This window comes from Hemicordylus capensis, chromosome 1 (assembly GCF_027244095.1).
Source record: "Hemicordylus capensis ecotype Gifberg chromosome 1, rHemCap1.1.pri, whole genome shotgun sequence".
Classification (NCBI taxonomy): domain Eukaryota; kingdom Metazoa; phylum Chordata; class Lepidosauria; order Squamata; family Cordylidae; genus Hemicordylus; species Hemicordylus capensis.
Window position 1 is genome coordinate 161,034,945 of NC_069657.1, and position 16,576 is coordinate 161,051,520.

General features: G+C 44.1%; 1 protein-coding gene across 7 annotated transcripts in view; it reads right to left on the minus strand.

Annotated features, from left to right (window-relative positions):
• The window catches only part of MYLK (myosin light chain kinase), a 359,252-nt gene that overhangs the window by 35,718 nt on the left and 306,958 nt on the right, over window positions 1-16,576 (minus strand). For 6 of the 7 annotated variants that reach the window (XM_053251749.1, XM_053251736.1, XM_053251728.1 and 3 more), the window contains 4 exons: window positions 8,857-8,895; window positions 8,682-8,775; window positions 4,062-4,265; window positions 56-273 (listed from right to left, as the gene is read on the minus strand). In XM_053251749.1, the coding sequence (XP_053107724.1) occupies window positions 56-273; window positions 4,062-4,265; window positions 8,682-8,775; window positions 8,857-8,895 (555 nt within the window). Of the gene's footprint in view, window positions 1-55; window positions 274-4,061; window positions 4,266-8,681; window positions 8,776-8,856; window positions 8,896-13,141; window positions 13,188-16,576 lie in introns of those variants that run through there. The other variant, XM_053251773.1, reaches the window with a different exon arrangement.

Sequence of the window (16,576 nt, forward strand, 5' to 3'; positions counted from 1 at the left end):
ACCCTAGGCCTACTATACATCATGAAATACCCAGATCAAAAGAGATTGGTTATACCTAGTCTTCGTGCAAGTCCAAAGTCAATCAGCTTGATTCTTGTACCAGTTTTGTTGACACACATAATGTTTTCTGGCTTCAGATCCAGATGAACAATGCCCTGCTTATGAATGTACTGTACACCTTCTGAGATTTGCTTCATATATTTAATGCACTCCCTCTCTGTTAGTTCAAAATCCTCATCAATGATTCTCTCAAAGAGTTCCCCTCCAGAAACACTAAAACAAAAACCAAAGGAGACTTTCATAAGACTTCTTCATTGGTAAACACATGCTTGGAAAATTCACTACACATTCAAAGACAACCCAGGCATGCTATGTTTATAGATTACTCTAGAACATGAGGGGCAGTACACACAAATAAAAGGAGTACTTTAGTACATATGCACATGTGTGCGTGCACACACACTTACCTCTGCCCTTTCATTTATTCAATCTTCTCTCCCCCAATCATTGTATTCGCATGATCCTTGCCCCAGAAGCCCAGCATGATATGATATGGCATGATATCTCACCTTCTGCCCCATTGTTTCTGCACCATCCCCACTTTGCCCCCACACATACCAAACATGGTGGCACAGGCAGTTCAGTAGGTTCTCCCTGGGCCTCTGGGCCCTGAAATCTGCTCAGTCCAGCTGCCCTCTGTCTCCAGCCAGGATTTCCCCTGCCTTACTGTTCCTTGTCCCTCCACTACCCCCACCCTTATTGCTTATATTTCCCCAATGTCCTATTAGTCGGCTATTCCTTGCCAACATATTTTTCAAAGCCCCAAATATTGAAAACAAAACAAGACATATGTCATCTGATTGACAAAACATGCATACTTTGAGCACACACTTTGTAAAAACATATGAATTGGGTTTTTATTGAGATGCAGGTATCATTTCCTTTTTAGCCAGAATATGCTCATCCCAGACTATAACCAAAATCCAATTCAGACAAAATCCACAACAGACAAAAAGGTTATTGCCTGAAAGTTCTAGCTTAGTGATCTCAGCCTCTTTCAAACTGCAGAATTCCTTATGACTCCAAGACAAGGAGTAAGTTTCAGTATAGCAACAGAGGAAGCAATCCAATTCTGTGACATCTACGGCCTCTCACACTGAATCTCCAAATGCTTCGGTTTCATTTTGCTTAAATATAAACCTTAATATATCTATCTTTTAAACATCACAAATTTGGACAAAAGAATTTTTTTTTTAAAACCAGCGTATAGTAAGAAAAGTCATGTGTGTGTGTATGTGTTTTAAGGGTACCAGCTGGCATGCAGCACAGCCTAATAAGGGTGGAGCAAGAGCTCTGTCCTCCCAAGGAGCCAGTAAGCTAGTTGCACAGAATAGGGCTGTGGTTTTGATTTCTCTCCCCGACCCTGCAAAAGCTCTTTTCTCTGTAGGAATCTGTTCCTGAGGACTGCACTGCATGACTTGGCTTGGCACTGTTTGATTGGAATCCCAGAGCTTCTAGATATTGAAGGGCAGCAATACTCTCTGGACCAGTCATAAAACCAACCAGGAGATAAAGGAGGAGAACAGCCATAATGCTGTGATCTGGATAGCAAGCAGAGTAGTGTACAATATTCAGAAAAATAACAGGATCTACTAAGTTACCAGCCCTCTCAGTACTGAGGCTTTGGAACTGGGTACAACCCCTATAGCAACCATCCTGTCACTTCTCAGGATAACTGCTACACTCATGCCAATGCAAGTCCTGGTGAGGTGCATCCTCCCAATAGCATCGGTCTCAAGGGCAAGGAGAAGGAGGGGAAACAGAGTTATCCTCTGAACCTGACGGGATATACTGTACATTGAGTTTGGATGCTGGTTGTTGGATGTCCTCTGGAGCAGACAATGGTGGAATCAAGAGTTGAATTCAGGACAGAATCGGGGGTTGGGGGGCGTTTACAAGATCCAGTTCCGTCATACTGTTCTTTAAAGGTGGATTGGGCTGGAAGGTTAATTTTCTCTTCTTGGCAAGTTTAGGTTGTGCCAAACCTTAGAAGCAAGGCCAGACGAAGTTTTCAGACATGCAACCAGTGGAGAAGCTGTATCCATCGATGTGGTTGGTTACACAGATGGGCTTGGAGGTATTGGTACAGATATGTCTGGTTGCTCAGTTGCAGCTTGAATAGTCATGGGGTACGATACCAGAGCCAGGGCCTTAGCATGAGAAGTTGAAGCATGCTCTTTTTGAGAGACCAAACTACTAGAGGATGAGAGAGCTTTCTTCCAAAGAAGTGCCCAGAGATGAGAGGAGAAATTTATTTTAGCCTGTTTAATGTTGACAGGTGTAGTGTCAAAAGGTAGTGTTGACAGGTGTCTACTTTGTGCCCTTCTCCTGGGCAGAGAAGGCACTCCTCAATCCTATCAGATGTGGGAAGTTTCTGGATACATGTTATACACCATTTCAAAATTATCTTCCTGGCCCCTAAGCCAGGAAGATAAGTGAAAAAAGAGTGTTGGGAGGGGATGAAGAAACAAAACATGCAAAACAAATACAGAAGAATGAGGGAATAAGAATACTTGGAATAAAAACTAACCAAATATGACAAAATATATTAAAGGCTTGGGTTGGTTTTTTTTTTGGGCGGGGGGGAGATAGTTAAAGCAGGGATTGAGAAATTCTATTTGAGAGTGTTAACAAGGCTCTGATGAAGCAAACTCTACAGTCAATGAACAACTGAATAGAAAGGCAAGTATTGTGTTGCTAATGATGGTACTAAGTTGGGAGTGGGGTTCCTGCCAAAATGTGTATGAAGTAAAGCTCTAGAACAGGAATTCTCAACGTTGGGTCCCCAGATGGTATTGGACTTCAACTCTCATAATCCCCAGCCCCAGTGGTCTTTGGTTGGGGATTATGGGAGTTGAAGTCCAATGACATCTGGAGACCCAACGTTGAGAATCCCTGCTCTAGAAGGTTCCCAAATAGGGTTTGTACAGGTGCAGAAGCTAATTGCTGTGAATAGCACAGAAGACCGCAAAGAAGCTCAGCAGGAAGAGCACAAGTGCTGGGGCTGGAGCATCAGGGTCAAGGAGAGGTGGCCAGTGGGAAGTTGCAGCTGCCAGCTGGAGCTGAAAACGGCCGCGTGGGCTGGAGGACAGAGTACACCCAAGAAGGTGAGGCCAGCACAGGGGGAAGAGGGATGAAGTAAACCCCGGTCCAAACTTAGTTGTGGAATAGTGGGGGTGAAGCAGCATCAGTGCTTGCTCTGGGCAAGGAAGGCAGGGCCCAGGATCAGCAAGGGAGGAAAGGCACAGTGGGGGCCAGGCGTGGGGGGAGTCCAGTGGCGGCCTGAGTTCAGCCTGCCACTGTGGTCCCCCTAGCCCCACCTCCCTGCATCAGATGTCAGACGCAGGGAGCAAATGTTAGCCACATTCCCTGTGTCTGACGGGGCTGCGCAGCCCCAGTTGGGAGCGAAGTCGGCCAGCTCCGCATTCACCGTTCTGCTCTGGCCACACAGTGAATGCAGCGCTGGCCAATTTTTCTCGCAAATGGGGCCACGTGGCCCTGTTTGCAAGCTAAACTATGGCCCTCTGTCTGTCAGACACGGGGGCGTGGCTGGGGTGCGAGGCGTGGCCCCTGAAGTGTGGCAGCCCAGGTTCTTTGAACTCATTTGCACAATGGTGGCTCTGCTCCTGGTGGAGGTGGCAGCAACAAAGAGGAGGCCAGGATAGTGTCAACAGACAGGTGGGATAATGTGGCGGGGATTGGGGGGTGTTACTTGCATTTGCTGCTTCATGGTGCACTTGCCACCTGAAGCTGTTGACTTACTTTGCTTCATGGGGGAGCCGCCCATACATTCACACAGACAATACACACACACACACACAGTTACACAGAGAGAGAAATAAGCAAACAATGGGGTCAAACAGCCATGAAATACAAGAAGTACAGTCTTTGACAATTCTTTGTAAAGCTTAAATTTATACTGGGGCAAATCACAAGAGCAGTAACTGGTGATTAGAAGACTCTGTTATTCTATTTTCTTTCTATAGTCGGTTTATACTTACAGTTCTAAGACCATGACAATATTAGCTTTCTCTTCAAAGGCATCTACACATTGGACAAGTTTGGGGTGATGTAGACAATTCATAATGCTGATCTCTTGCCTTATGTTCTCCTTATCCTTAGCTGAATAAGCTTTAAAAAATTTTCCTGCCCAAACTTTTCCAGTTTTCTTTTCAATAAGCCGGAAGACTTGTCCAAATTTCCCCCTAAAAAATGCAGAACAATTTCAATGAAATTATTTCAGCGTTTGAAGGTCAGCACACAATAGACACTGAAAACCTAACAGTAGAACATGTTTTTTTCATGTTCTGCAGTGATTAATTATGCTAGTTGCCTCTGCTGGCTGGGCAAAGAGAAGGTACCTTTTAAAGTGGAGACTCTCTTATATTTTGAAGGGGTGGGGTAGTTACTGTTCATCCCATAGTGAATACCTGGTCTAAAGAGCAACCCATCTTCTGACACAGGCACAAACATCTTAAACTACAGAAAGCAATGCACTATGCAGTACTTCAAGTCCATACTAGGGAAGCTGATTTTGATAGACATGTGGGTTGAATAGATAGGAAACTACCCTGCACGGCAGGCACAGAAAAAGCCTTCAAAGTTCAGGGTGGGATACAAATATGATAAATTATTTTCCTATATAATCAGTGATATGTGCACTTGAATACTCCAGTATTATAGGCGCCACAGACAATGCAGTTATCGCTGCTGCTGGTGGAGAAGGTGTACACTCTATTATTGTATGCAGGCACATAAGTGAAAAAGACTAAGCAACACCAGCTGATTCAGCATGACAGGTTTGATAAAAAGGTGCAGCATGTCTGAAAAGTCATGCAAGTCATATCTGATGGACAAACCTTTCGAGGAGTGACAGGATACATCTCATTATTTTGCAACAAAAGGATGTAGCTACATGATTCTATGGCCTTAGCAATTACCTTGGCAGGCAAGCTGCACACGCAGAGCCAAGGATAGTTTACAATTGTAGTGATCATTCAGTATCACTGCAGCTTGTATTCTTTGGGGATTACAACTACTGCCAGCCAAGGATCTCTCATAGGGCAAGGCAGAAGGTTTAATCTCCCTATCTGTTCAGGACATAATGATGTGGTAAAATTACCACATGGTTAAAGTCAGATTGCACAATACAAATTAAATTGGCATTATATATTTATAGTCATTCTTGTCTTCATCTCAGGTATTTCCAATACCCACTTAAAGAGATCCTTAAAGAAGGGGATGCATCCTTATAACAAGAATACACAAGAGTAGCCATCTATAGAAAGAAGCTATATCTTTTCCATGGAACTGTTAATCTAGGGGGATTTACTAGCTATAACCAGTTGAGGTTGGGTAAAGGCATTTAGTTAGATAATACAATGATACAGACACCAAAACGTAATGAAGAACATCAAAGTGAGAACATAAAAGTCCTCAAAAGCAAAACCATGGCAAGTGTCCCAGGTGCTTGAGGAAGCTGGAGAACCACACTGGCCAGGGATCGACACAATCTGTTCAGGAGGTTGAGTCCGAAGACAAACCTGCAGGATATCAACTCTCTTCTAATTCATGGGGTGGTGACTCAGGGGTTTCATTCTGTTAACTGGAAGAGCAGCACTGGACATCTCACAGAGAGCTTAGTGACCCATTCCAGCATTCCTAGGGCTGGGTCTGGATACAGTCAGGGCCAGACTGGGGCCACTGGGAGGGCAGTGGAATGTATGTCGGGAGGGTGCTGGGCTTTAGTTTGGATATATATGTTAGGAAATTAATAAAATACTTCAGTACTGGTTTGTTTATTGATAACTGTAAATACAAACTTGAAAATTACACACATGGGAGTGATTTTCCATGAGCATGGAAAATTACACACAGGCCCTGCATGTTTTGCATTCAATGCACTGCCATCCTAAGGCCTTCACATTTGCTGTCAACTCCATAAGAATTTCAAACACAATGGATGTCCTATAAAAAGATAATATTTATACATGAGGTTTATTTCAGTGCTCCAGAAATGCAGAAGCTCTGTGACATTTCATAGTAGAGCAGCATCAGTACTGACTAATCTCAGAGTTCACTTTTCTTCCCTCTCAGTGACACTATGAGGGGTGGCTATGTAGTTCTAGGTTGTTAATTATTAGGGCAAGTTTACTGTTTATTGACAGTCACATCCAATTAAGCAACCACAACAAATGTTTATAAGTTTTTATCCTAACCCACCTCACAGGATTGTTGTAAGAATAAAAGTAGGAAGAAGGAATCATACACACTGAGCCATTTAAAGGAAGGGTAGGATAGGTGTCATGATAAAACACATGTATACATCATGTGCATACAACAAATTCATATTGATGCTGACATTTAGCCACATGATTCCAATAAATGCATCCCACTCAACACCATTTATGCCAAACAGGAAGAGAAGTCACCTACTAGCAATCAGTTTAGTCTGTCTATCTATCCATCCATCCATCCACCCACATATACATACCCCCCCACCCACTAATGTCATTTCAAGCCAGGCAACCAAATGGCATATATGGAGTCATCCCAGTTTCTAAGGATTTAATAATACAAGTAAGCATCTGAAGGGCAGGAAAGCAGTGCTTTCCTTTTTTTGTTTTGTTTTTGTTTTGGCTTACTTTTTATAATGTTTCTTTCCCCCCTCTTCCCCATTCAGTCAGTCACAGTCAGTCAGCAGCAGCACCAGCAGAACCACAGTCACAGAATGATGATATTATGCAGCCTGGTATCCCCCCATTTCACATCCCCCCATTTGCAAAAAAAAGAAGAAAAGACCCCCTCCATTTTTGCTTACTTTCTTGCTCCCTTGCCTCTGCTCTATGACCCCTACCTTGACTCCTCCTCAGGCATTTCCTGTGCTGAGTCAGTCCTCTTCCTTTCATCTTGGAGGAAATAATAACATCTCTCTCCCCGCACGGATCCATTATGTAGCCTTTAGACAGGACTAGGTCTTTCCTATCCAAAATGTACTTCACCAATACATCTATCTAGTTTAGATTGCACAACAATCTCCATGCATGTTCTTCAGATAACTGCAACAACTAAACTCCGCACTCTACCTTGTAACCGGAGTGGGTAGCTTCCTTAGTTGGTGCTTTGTTAAATAATTACAAAAGCCAACACTTAATGCAACACTTTTGCTTGATTTAGCACAGACGAATCAGGAGGATATTGCATTATTGGGGATTGTCCACTACCTTTGCAAGTGACCCAGTGGCAAGACTATAAGCAAAAAGGAGACTCTAAGCTGCTCTGATAGAGTGAGGTAGTGGGGATCCCACTGACTCCTCTCCAGTTGTGTGTCTGTTAAGTTTCATGGACATTAGTTTTCACAACATACCACGGCAACAGCTCACACACACACACACACACAGCGACTCTCACAAACACCCACAGTAATCGCTCATACCAAGGCCCACTGCCACTGCTCTCTCACACAGACAAATGCCTAAAGCCCTGCCTTGCACAGACAACCACACCGCAGAGCTTCTCACATAAGACAAACCCACACAGGTGTAGGGCTACCATATGGGAAGGCCACATCTCTTGAACCTTTAAGAAATGCACAGAAGACGCCATTTCAGCAGGTGCAGCTTTCCCCTGCATAACAAGCTGAACTTGTTGGAATCCGCTCTTCTGTTCATCTTTTAAAAGGTACAGGAGTAGGAGACCTCTCCTCCGTTCCATATGGTAGCCCTACACAACAGCAGCTCTCAAAAAGAGACACCCCCACCAAGCATGTGGCAGCAGTCCTCACAAGCATGTATGTGCAAGCAAATACACACTGTACAACAGCTCATCATAAAACTGCATCTTGCAAAAGTCAACACACATGGTGGCAGGCTTGGACCCCTGTCTTCTGCCCCCCTGCCCACCAGCTCTACTGTGCTGAAAGCCACATCAGCTCCTTCAGGGTTTCTCCCCGCCCCCCTGCCTCTCTGTCTAGCACAAAAAGGAAAGCAGCAAGCAGCCCTCAAATGGCCAGAGCTCCCCATGCCCCCCCCCCCACCATGCGTGCATAGGGACTGTGATTGTTGTTGGGACACATGTATGTGGGCTGGCTCTCTTTTGCAGCACAGCAACCAGCCGGCCCCTGTCAGCGGGATCCCGCTGCTCTGACCCTCTCTTCACCTGTGCCCGTTCCCTTCCCTCTCTGACAGGTGCTGGGCTGGCTAGGAGCTTCTTTGCTGCCGCCAGTCAACCGTGGTCCACTCAGCTCCCCAATCACACCAGAGAGTCTTGGGTATGTTTGGGGAGTAGAGCAGGCCACAGTCAATCAGCAGCAGCAGGGAAGCCTCGAATGGGGGCCCCACCCAGGGCCCTTCCCGCAGAGTGCAGCCTGCCTCCCAGACAGTCCTCGGCCAGGTGGTGAGTGCCTCAAGAGCAGAAGGAGGGAGGCTCACTCAGCTCAGTCAGGTGGCACTCGGTAGGGCACACCGCGAGGATGCGCCAGGAATATTTCCAGTTGCCCGGTGGCCCAGTCTGAGCCTGGATATAGTTGGCACAATGGTGATGGACCAAGGCATAGCTCACCATTTCATCATGAATATGCAGCATTCCAATAACAGGAAGGGGAAAAATATTGTTGCACTTACGATCCCAGTCTTTCTTCAACATTGTAGAAGTCTGAAACCTTTTGTTCTGTATTTATAGTCACTGTCCGATAGTCAATTTCTGTTTCTTTCCCTTCTAGAAGTTGACAGGAAAAACATCAGATTACAAAAAAACCCATGCTACAAATGAAAGAGGGTGAAACTACAAACTTCTTACCATCATCAGACCCTTCAGCTTCTTCTTCTTCTTTAGGGCCTAAAATAAAAAAGAGAGCGCTTTAATAAGTTCCTTGTTACACAGCTTTGTCTTTTTAAAATGAACTCCTGATTTCTTTTCCATATGCAGTTCCTCCTGTCCAGGGGAAAAACTCAGTGGGTCATGCACATCATTGCATTTTCTTATGTCTTCCTTTCTGCTTTGAGATCAGTTTGCACTAAAATATTCATATTAGCATTCTTATCAATTCCTGCCTTACTACATTTAGCACAATTAAAAAATCATATAAAGTAAAGGTGAAGTGTGCCATCGAGTCGGTGTCGATTCCTGGTGACCACCGAGCCCTGTGGTTGTCTTCTGGTAGAATCCAGGAGGGGTTCATCATTGCTTCCTCCCACGCAGTGTGAGATGATGCCTTTCAGCATCTTCCTCTATCGCTGCTGCCTGATATAGGGGTTTCCCATAGTCTGGGAAACATACCAGCGGGGATTCAAACCAGCAACCCTCTTGATCCCTAGGCAAGTTACTTCCCTGCTGTGCCATACTGTACTTTTATGTCACCAAAAAGAGAGACATCCACAAACACCCCTGCAAGCTAGTCTGAATATTTCATGGATGTGATAATGAAACACTTGGCTGTTCTTACTCATTAAGGGCTGGTCTACATATTGCCTGCCATACAGAGGCCTCTTCATATGTCCCCAGGCAACAGCTGCTTCACACTGTGGTTGTTGAGCAATTACCTGTATCCTGCATTTTAAAATTGTATTGGCTTTTACAATAGCTTTATAATCCAACTACAATCATTTATTTGATTACGTAAATATTGACTTTCTGCTTACCTGTTCACATTAACTATACATATAAACCATTGCTATAATAATTCAAAACATAGATACTCCAAATTACTACTCGATTTTACCCAATCCAACCTGCTGTTATTACTATATTTCAAACCCTACTGAAAAGTCCATATTAGAAAAATAGTTCTTTAAGTAAAAATGGTTCCCAATCTTCTTTGAAACATTCCAAATTTTCATCCCTTATAAGTGCTGTAAGTTTTGCCATCTCAGCATATTCCAAAATTTTTATCAACCAATCTTCTTTTGAGGGCATTTTGTCTTTCCATTTCTGCACATAATTTTTATCTACCTGTTCTAGATGGGGGTCACACTTCCCCAAAAGGAATAGGTCTGCAGTCTGGGAGTACTTCTGGATTCACACCTCTCCCTGGTTTCTCAGGTTGAGGCGGTGGCCAGGGTGCTTTCTATTAGCTCCGGCTGATATGCCAGCTGCGCCTGTTTCTCGAGATCGACAACCTCAAATCAGCGGTACATCTGTTGGTAACCTCCAGACTGGACTTCTGTAATGCGCTCTACGTGGGGCTGCCTTTGTACGTAGTCCGGAAACTTCAATTGGTTCAGAATGCGGCAGCCAGGTTGTTCTCTGGGTCATCTCAGAGAGACCATGTTACTCCTTTACTGATGGAGTTACACTGGCTGCCAATCGGTTTCCGGACAAAATACAAAGTGCTAGTTATAACTTACAAAGCCCTAAACGGCTTAGGCCCTGGGTATTTAAGAGAGCGTCTTCTTCATTACAAGCCCCGCCGCCCATTGAGGTAATCTGAGGAGGTCCGTCTCCAATTACTGACAACTCGTTTGGTGGCGACACAGAGACGGGCCTTCTCGGTTGCTGCCCCGAGATTGTGGAATGCTCTCCCTGCTGAGATACGATCCTCCCCATCTCTGGCAATTTTCAAAAAACACCTGAAAACTCATTTTTTTCACCCAAGCTTTCTCATCTTCCTAATATTTTTGGGTTTTAATTTCTGGTTATTTTTAAATTGTTAAATTGTTTTTAAGTTTTTGCAGGGGCGTAACTACTATTAGGCAAGGGGGGGGAAGCTGCCTCGAGGGCCCCCCCAGAGGCAAGTCACATGACTGTATATTGTGAAAAGTGTGTGTGTGTATCAGCGAGGGGCCCATTTTAAAATTTTGTCTCTGCGCCCACTCCAGCCTTGTTACGCCCCTGAGTTTTTGTATATGTTTTTAACTGGTTTTATGTTATTGTAAACCGCCCAGAGACAAAAGTTGGGGGCGGTATACAAATTAGATAGATAGATAGATAAGAACAATTGAATTTACAATAAAATCATATTTTAAAAATACAATATAAATAAACAGCATCAGCACAACTTAAAGTGGGGAGGATTAATCAGCAGACAAATGCTAGCTGAAACAAACAAGTTTTAACTTGCTTATGCAAAGAGGCTAATAAAGACATAAAGATGTTTATTCTGCGTTTTGACAGCACATGCCTTTCCCTCTGTGGATCTACGACGCAATCAGAATCTTCACCGATAGGTAAGTTTTGATGTGTGAATCAAAATAGAGTTGTAAATGCTGAAAAAGGGTGTAAAGGCCACCTTGTCTAGCCCTATGCCAAGTCAAGAAACACCCTCCATGGCCAAATTATTTCTTACGTACTGCATGAACTTCTTGAACAGCATAGTTTATAATCCCGTAATATCATAATGTGCAGCCAATAAAGAGCTCTTTGGCCCAAGCTACACAAATGCCAGAAAGGACAAACAAGTTTAGTATCCAGACTTATTCTAAACAAACTTCCTTTTGTGCATGTGTGTTGGTGTAAATGACAGAATTTGGGAAATTTAAAGGTTAGCAAGGCCCAGCTGTGCTTCCTTCAACAAGAGGGAGGGGGCACTGCAGCACAGGAAAATGATTCTACGAAACAGGCAGTGCTATTCAGTTGCCACTTCTATGCTTGTTGCTTTCTTCTTTTAGAACAGAAAGTTGTGTCCAGGGATGGTGGAAGTTGTAGCAGAGGCGTAACTATAGGGGGGGCAGGGGGGGCACGTGCCCCGGGCGCCATCTTTTCTGGTCACGTGGGGGGCGCCGCCATGACCAATTTTTTTAAAAAAAATTTAAAATGTTTTGTTAATACAAATGTTTCCTGCTCAGTGCAGCAGTGCTGCAGCAGTCAAGGGAGCGCGTCAGTGCCCCCTTCCCCACGAGCGATCCCTTCCGCGCCGCCTGCGCCCCCCCCATTGCTTTGCTGGCGCCTGGCGGCCAGTCAGTGGCCTGGCTTGGCGGCGGGCGCTTGTGAGGAAATACTAAGGGGGGGGCGCCATTTCAGTGCTTGCCCCGGGCGCCGTTTTCCCTAGTTACGCCTCTGAGTTGTAGTCCAACAACAGAGGGAGAGCCTCAGGTTGGCCACTCCTGCTTTTGAAGAAATATTGCAAATTATTGTCAGCGTGTATGGGAGAGGAGCTATCTGGTCCTCAGCATGCTGTTTCACCAGTGAAATCATAGGAGCACAAGAAGCTGTCTCAAGGCAGACCATAGGCCTCCATCCAGCTCAGTCTCGTCCATATTGACTGGTAGCAGCTCTCCAAGGCAGGAGTCTCTCCCAGTCCTAGCTGGAGATGCCAGGGGTTGAACCTGGGGCTTTCTGCATGTAAAGCAGGTGCTCTGCCACTGAACTACATATAGCCCCATCCCTCAGTTAACAGAAGCCAGAGAAGTCATCTGAGTTTAGGAGCTGAAGTTATTTATATCAAATAGCTCTGAAGTATTGCAATGTTATTTTGCTCCATTGTTTTACTCTAAGAAAACATTATGAACTTTTTGTGGTTACACTGAGGCCAATTAAACTTACAAAGCACTGTGTATAAAATGTACTTAAGAACAGGAAGAGGGAACTGGAACACATAATCCATTCCCCACAGACTGAATGTAACATTTTCTCATTTATTGTAGCTGGACTTTTCGAGTTCTATACATGGTTGTTAAGAAAAACCCTTCACATCAATAGCAAGTAGTTCCTCACATCCCTTTTTTCCTTGTTTGGAATATGTGTGTTTGGCACAGATGGGTGAATTTCAAGATATCGAGGCTCTCCACATGAGCAATGTGGAGAGCCGTAAGGGGTTTCGCGTGGAGAGTGGGCTTGGTCCATTCTCCTCACAGACTATCAGGCGGCTAGCCATGAACGGCCAGATTGGCCACCCACATGATTTCTTTCCCATAACATTTAATGTGTTATGTCTTTTCATTTTATGTTTTAATGCTGTGTTGTGAGTCGCTCAGATAACTATTTGTTATGAGGTGGCTAACAAATAAAGTTGTTTATTAATTATTACTACTACTACTATTATTATGAATCTAGCTTAACCTGTGCAGAGCATCTGAACACTAGTATTTGATTGCTTCCCTCACCCCTGCCACAGCTCCCCTCACCTCAGAAATCTCTCCAACCTCACTTGAACCACACTCCTGCTCCTCCTCTTCCATCTGGTTGCTTCCATCCCCCTCACCCCTCTTGGTCACTCCTCCATCCCTTTATTCCATCCCCCTCACCCCTCTTGGTCATGGCTGCAGCGTTGCTGGTGCCTGTTGGCCAAGCTGCAGCCCCCTATCCTCAGAGACCTCCTCACCCTCACACCACAGGAGCTGCAGCAGCAGCGGTTGACCGGGCCCTTCCTCACCGCCACCATGGCTGCTCGTTCCCCTCAGGCTACTGACAGGCCTGGGCCTGTCCCTTGCCTGCCTGCCTCCCTCTGCCAATGGCCTCGGTAGCCCCAAACAGTGGTTGTTGACTGGGCCCTTCCTTGGTGCCACCACGGCCACTTGTTCCCCTCAGGCCGCTGACAGGCTCGGGACCATCCCTCAACCTTCCTTCTTTCTCTCTTCCCCTCCCTTCTTTTTCTCTCTTTCTGTCTCTTCCACTCACTCTTCCCCTCTGTCTGTCTGTCTTTCTCTCTCTTCCTGAGTTAACAGATCTTGTTCAGCTTGTTTCCTTATCTAATTTATACAATGACAGCCTCCTTCTCCTGAAGGGGCTCTTTCCTCCCTCACAACCAGGGTGGATTTGATTTAAATCAAACTGATTTAAATCACGATTTAAATCACTAGCAGGGTGGATAAAAATCAATGATTTTTTGTAAAAAATCAAAAAAATCCGATTTAAATAAAAAAAATCCGATTTAAATAAAAAAAATCCTTTAAAAATTTTTTTTTTTAAAAAATCATTGATTTTTATCCACCCTGCTAGTGATTTAAATCGTGATTTAAATCAGTTTGATTTAAATCAAATCCACCCTGCTCACAACCCCTCTCTTCACAGACCCCTGCCCTATATCTATCTATCTATCTATCTATCTATCTATCTATCTATCTATCTATCTATCTATTCCTCTCCTCTACAATCAAGAACATCTTCTGACCGGTAACAGTTGCATTCCAACTGACCTTAACCATCACAGGCTCCTCCTCCCTTTCTGCATATGGAATCCCCACTGCCGAATCACCACGGTGCTTCTGCTCTCACAGGCCCCTCCTCCCTATCTGCATATGGAATCCCCACTGCCCATTCAGGTGCTTCTGTTTACCAACTCTCGCGAGAGCTGCCACATACGGGATTAGCCACGGGTATGCTTTAGAGAATTATATATATAGCAGATAGATGCATAGCTGAGAATGATAGGAGTTGTACTTCAGCAACACCTGGAGGTCCCCAGGTTGGGACCCACAACTCTATATGTTTGCTCTCTTCATATGCACTTCTCAGGCAGTCATTCTGTGGATAATAAATGCACAAAGTAATAGTGATGGCAGGCATTGTGCTCAATCCTTGTGCATGCACTAGAACATCTAATAATAGTTTCTGCACATTCTGTTGAACACGGGGGCGGGTGTCCACCCTTAGAGGCTGGTACCTGCTGCCGAGATGTAAACCTCTTCCCATTACATTCATTAGGCCAGGAATGAATGAATGAAAAGAGCATGTTCACCTGAAGGCCATCCATATGACCACTCTTCCCATTTATAGCACTATGCTTTTCCCACTCTCTGCACACAAAGGAGAGGTCCAAGGGAAGGGTCCAGACAGAGGGACAGAGACTTGCTGCAAGAGGTAGCTGTGTATGTATCCCCTTGTTTTTTTCATCCCCCATCCACTACATGAATCTGCATTTCTGTGCTACTGCTACTGCTAAAACTACTGTGAATGTTTATATACCACTTTTCAACAAAGGTTGCCAAAATGGTTTCATTGATTGATTAAGTGCCGTCAAGTCGGTGTATACTCTTAGCAACCACACAGCGACTTTACATATATCTATGTAAAGTGGTTTACATAGATATACAAATACATAAAGATATACCCTTGTCCCCAAAGGGCTCACAGTCTAAAACGACACTGGGAACAGCCACTGGAGGGATGCTGTGCTGGGGTTGTATAAGGCCAGTGGCTTTCCACCTCTAAATAAAGAGACTCGCCACTTTGAAAAGGTGCCCCTCTTTCCTCAGTTAGGGATGCTGAGGGTTTTAGAATACAAAAAACCTCCCCCACCCTGAAAAACCACAAAACAAAACCAACAAAAGGATGGATTTGCGACAGGAAGATCTGTTAAATGACTAAGGCATTACTATTGAAAGAAGTAGGCCTGTTGATGTTTACCTAAGGACTGTATGATCATTCCAGCACTGAACGGGTAGTTCTGTACTAGAAAAGACTAGCATACAACCCTCAAAGAACTGAATAAAATAAAATGTATTCACTAGAAAATGTCATGATTGGAAGCGGCACTGTTGTTGGAGAGGGAAAGGGCAAACTTTGCTAGTGTTCAAGCCCACTTTTTAAATGGCTAGATGAATGCTTCTTACTGAGGTGATGTAAAACAGGGAATGATCAGATCTGCCTATTTTATTTTGTTTTAAACACTTTAGTTTGTAATCTTAAGCACACTTACAGTGGAATACCTCACACTGAAGTGACTTTTATATAAACGTTCATAGGATCACATTCTAGCTGGCAATTCCAAATAGAAAAAAGGTGGGCTCACTGGGGAAAGAGATACATTTCCCCACAAAATCTGAATGCATCTAGTTCTCAGTGTGATAAAGAAAAATGCAGTATTAATGTAACAGAAGCATAAGCTGAACCGAAGACCGCATACAACTAACAGAGGCCAAGAAACCATGGCTTGCCTAAAGCCATCTAGAGAATTCATGCCTTCATTTTAACCAGGAATTTCTTGTTCACATTTCATGCTCTTAACTGCTATGCTTCATCAGCTCTTCTCTACTACACCAACAGCAGACAGGTAGCAAAGGGGATTCAAGTAACACCCACATGTTCAAGGTGAAAATTGTGTTTTTCCAAGGCCGTCTTCTTCTTCAGGTGCTATAACCTACCGCAGGTTCACTATCATAAAGCTTATTCTGACGGATGCTGTTGCTCTAAAAAGTTGTAAGGATGTGATTGCAAACTATTCCTACAAATTTTTCAGTCAGGATGTTCTTTGTCTTCCGACACTTCCTTTTCCTTTAATCTTTCCCTGCATGATTAACTGCAGGAAATATTTTCCTCCTCTGATATTCAAGTTCTCTTCTCTTAATGATGTTAATTAGCTCTCTCTCTCTTTTGCCATTTTTCTCAAAACGTCCTTGTTGGTAATTCTATCTACTCATGATACTCATAATATATGTCGATATATCCAGAGCTCAAAAGATTCTAGTTTGTTCATATTCTGTTTTTTAAGTATCCAAGCTTCCATTCCGTAAAGCAAGACGGAATTGATCTAACACCTCAACATGCAGATTTTCAGTTTTATACTGAAATCTGTATTACAGAGCAGATGTTTCATTCAGGGGCGGAGCCACCATTGGGCCAACGGGTTCAAAGAACCCGGGCC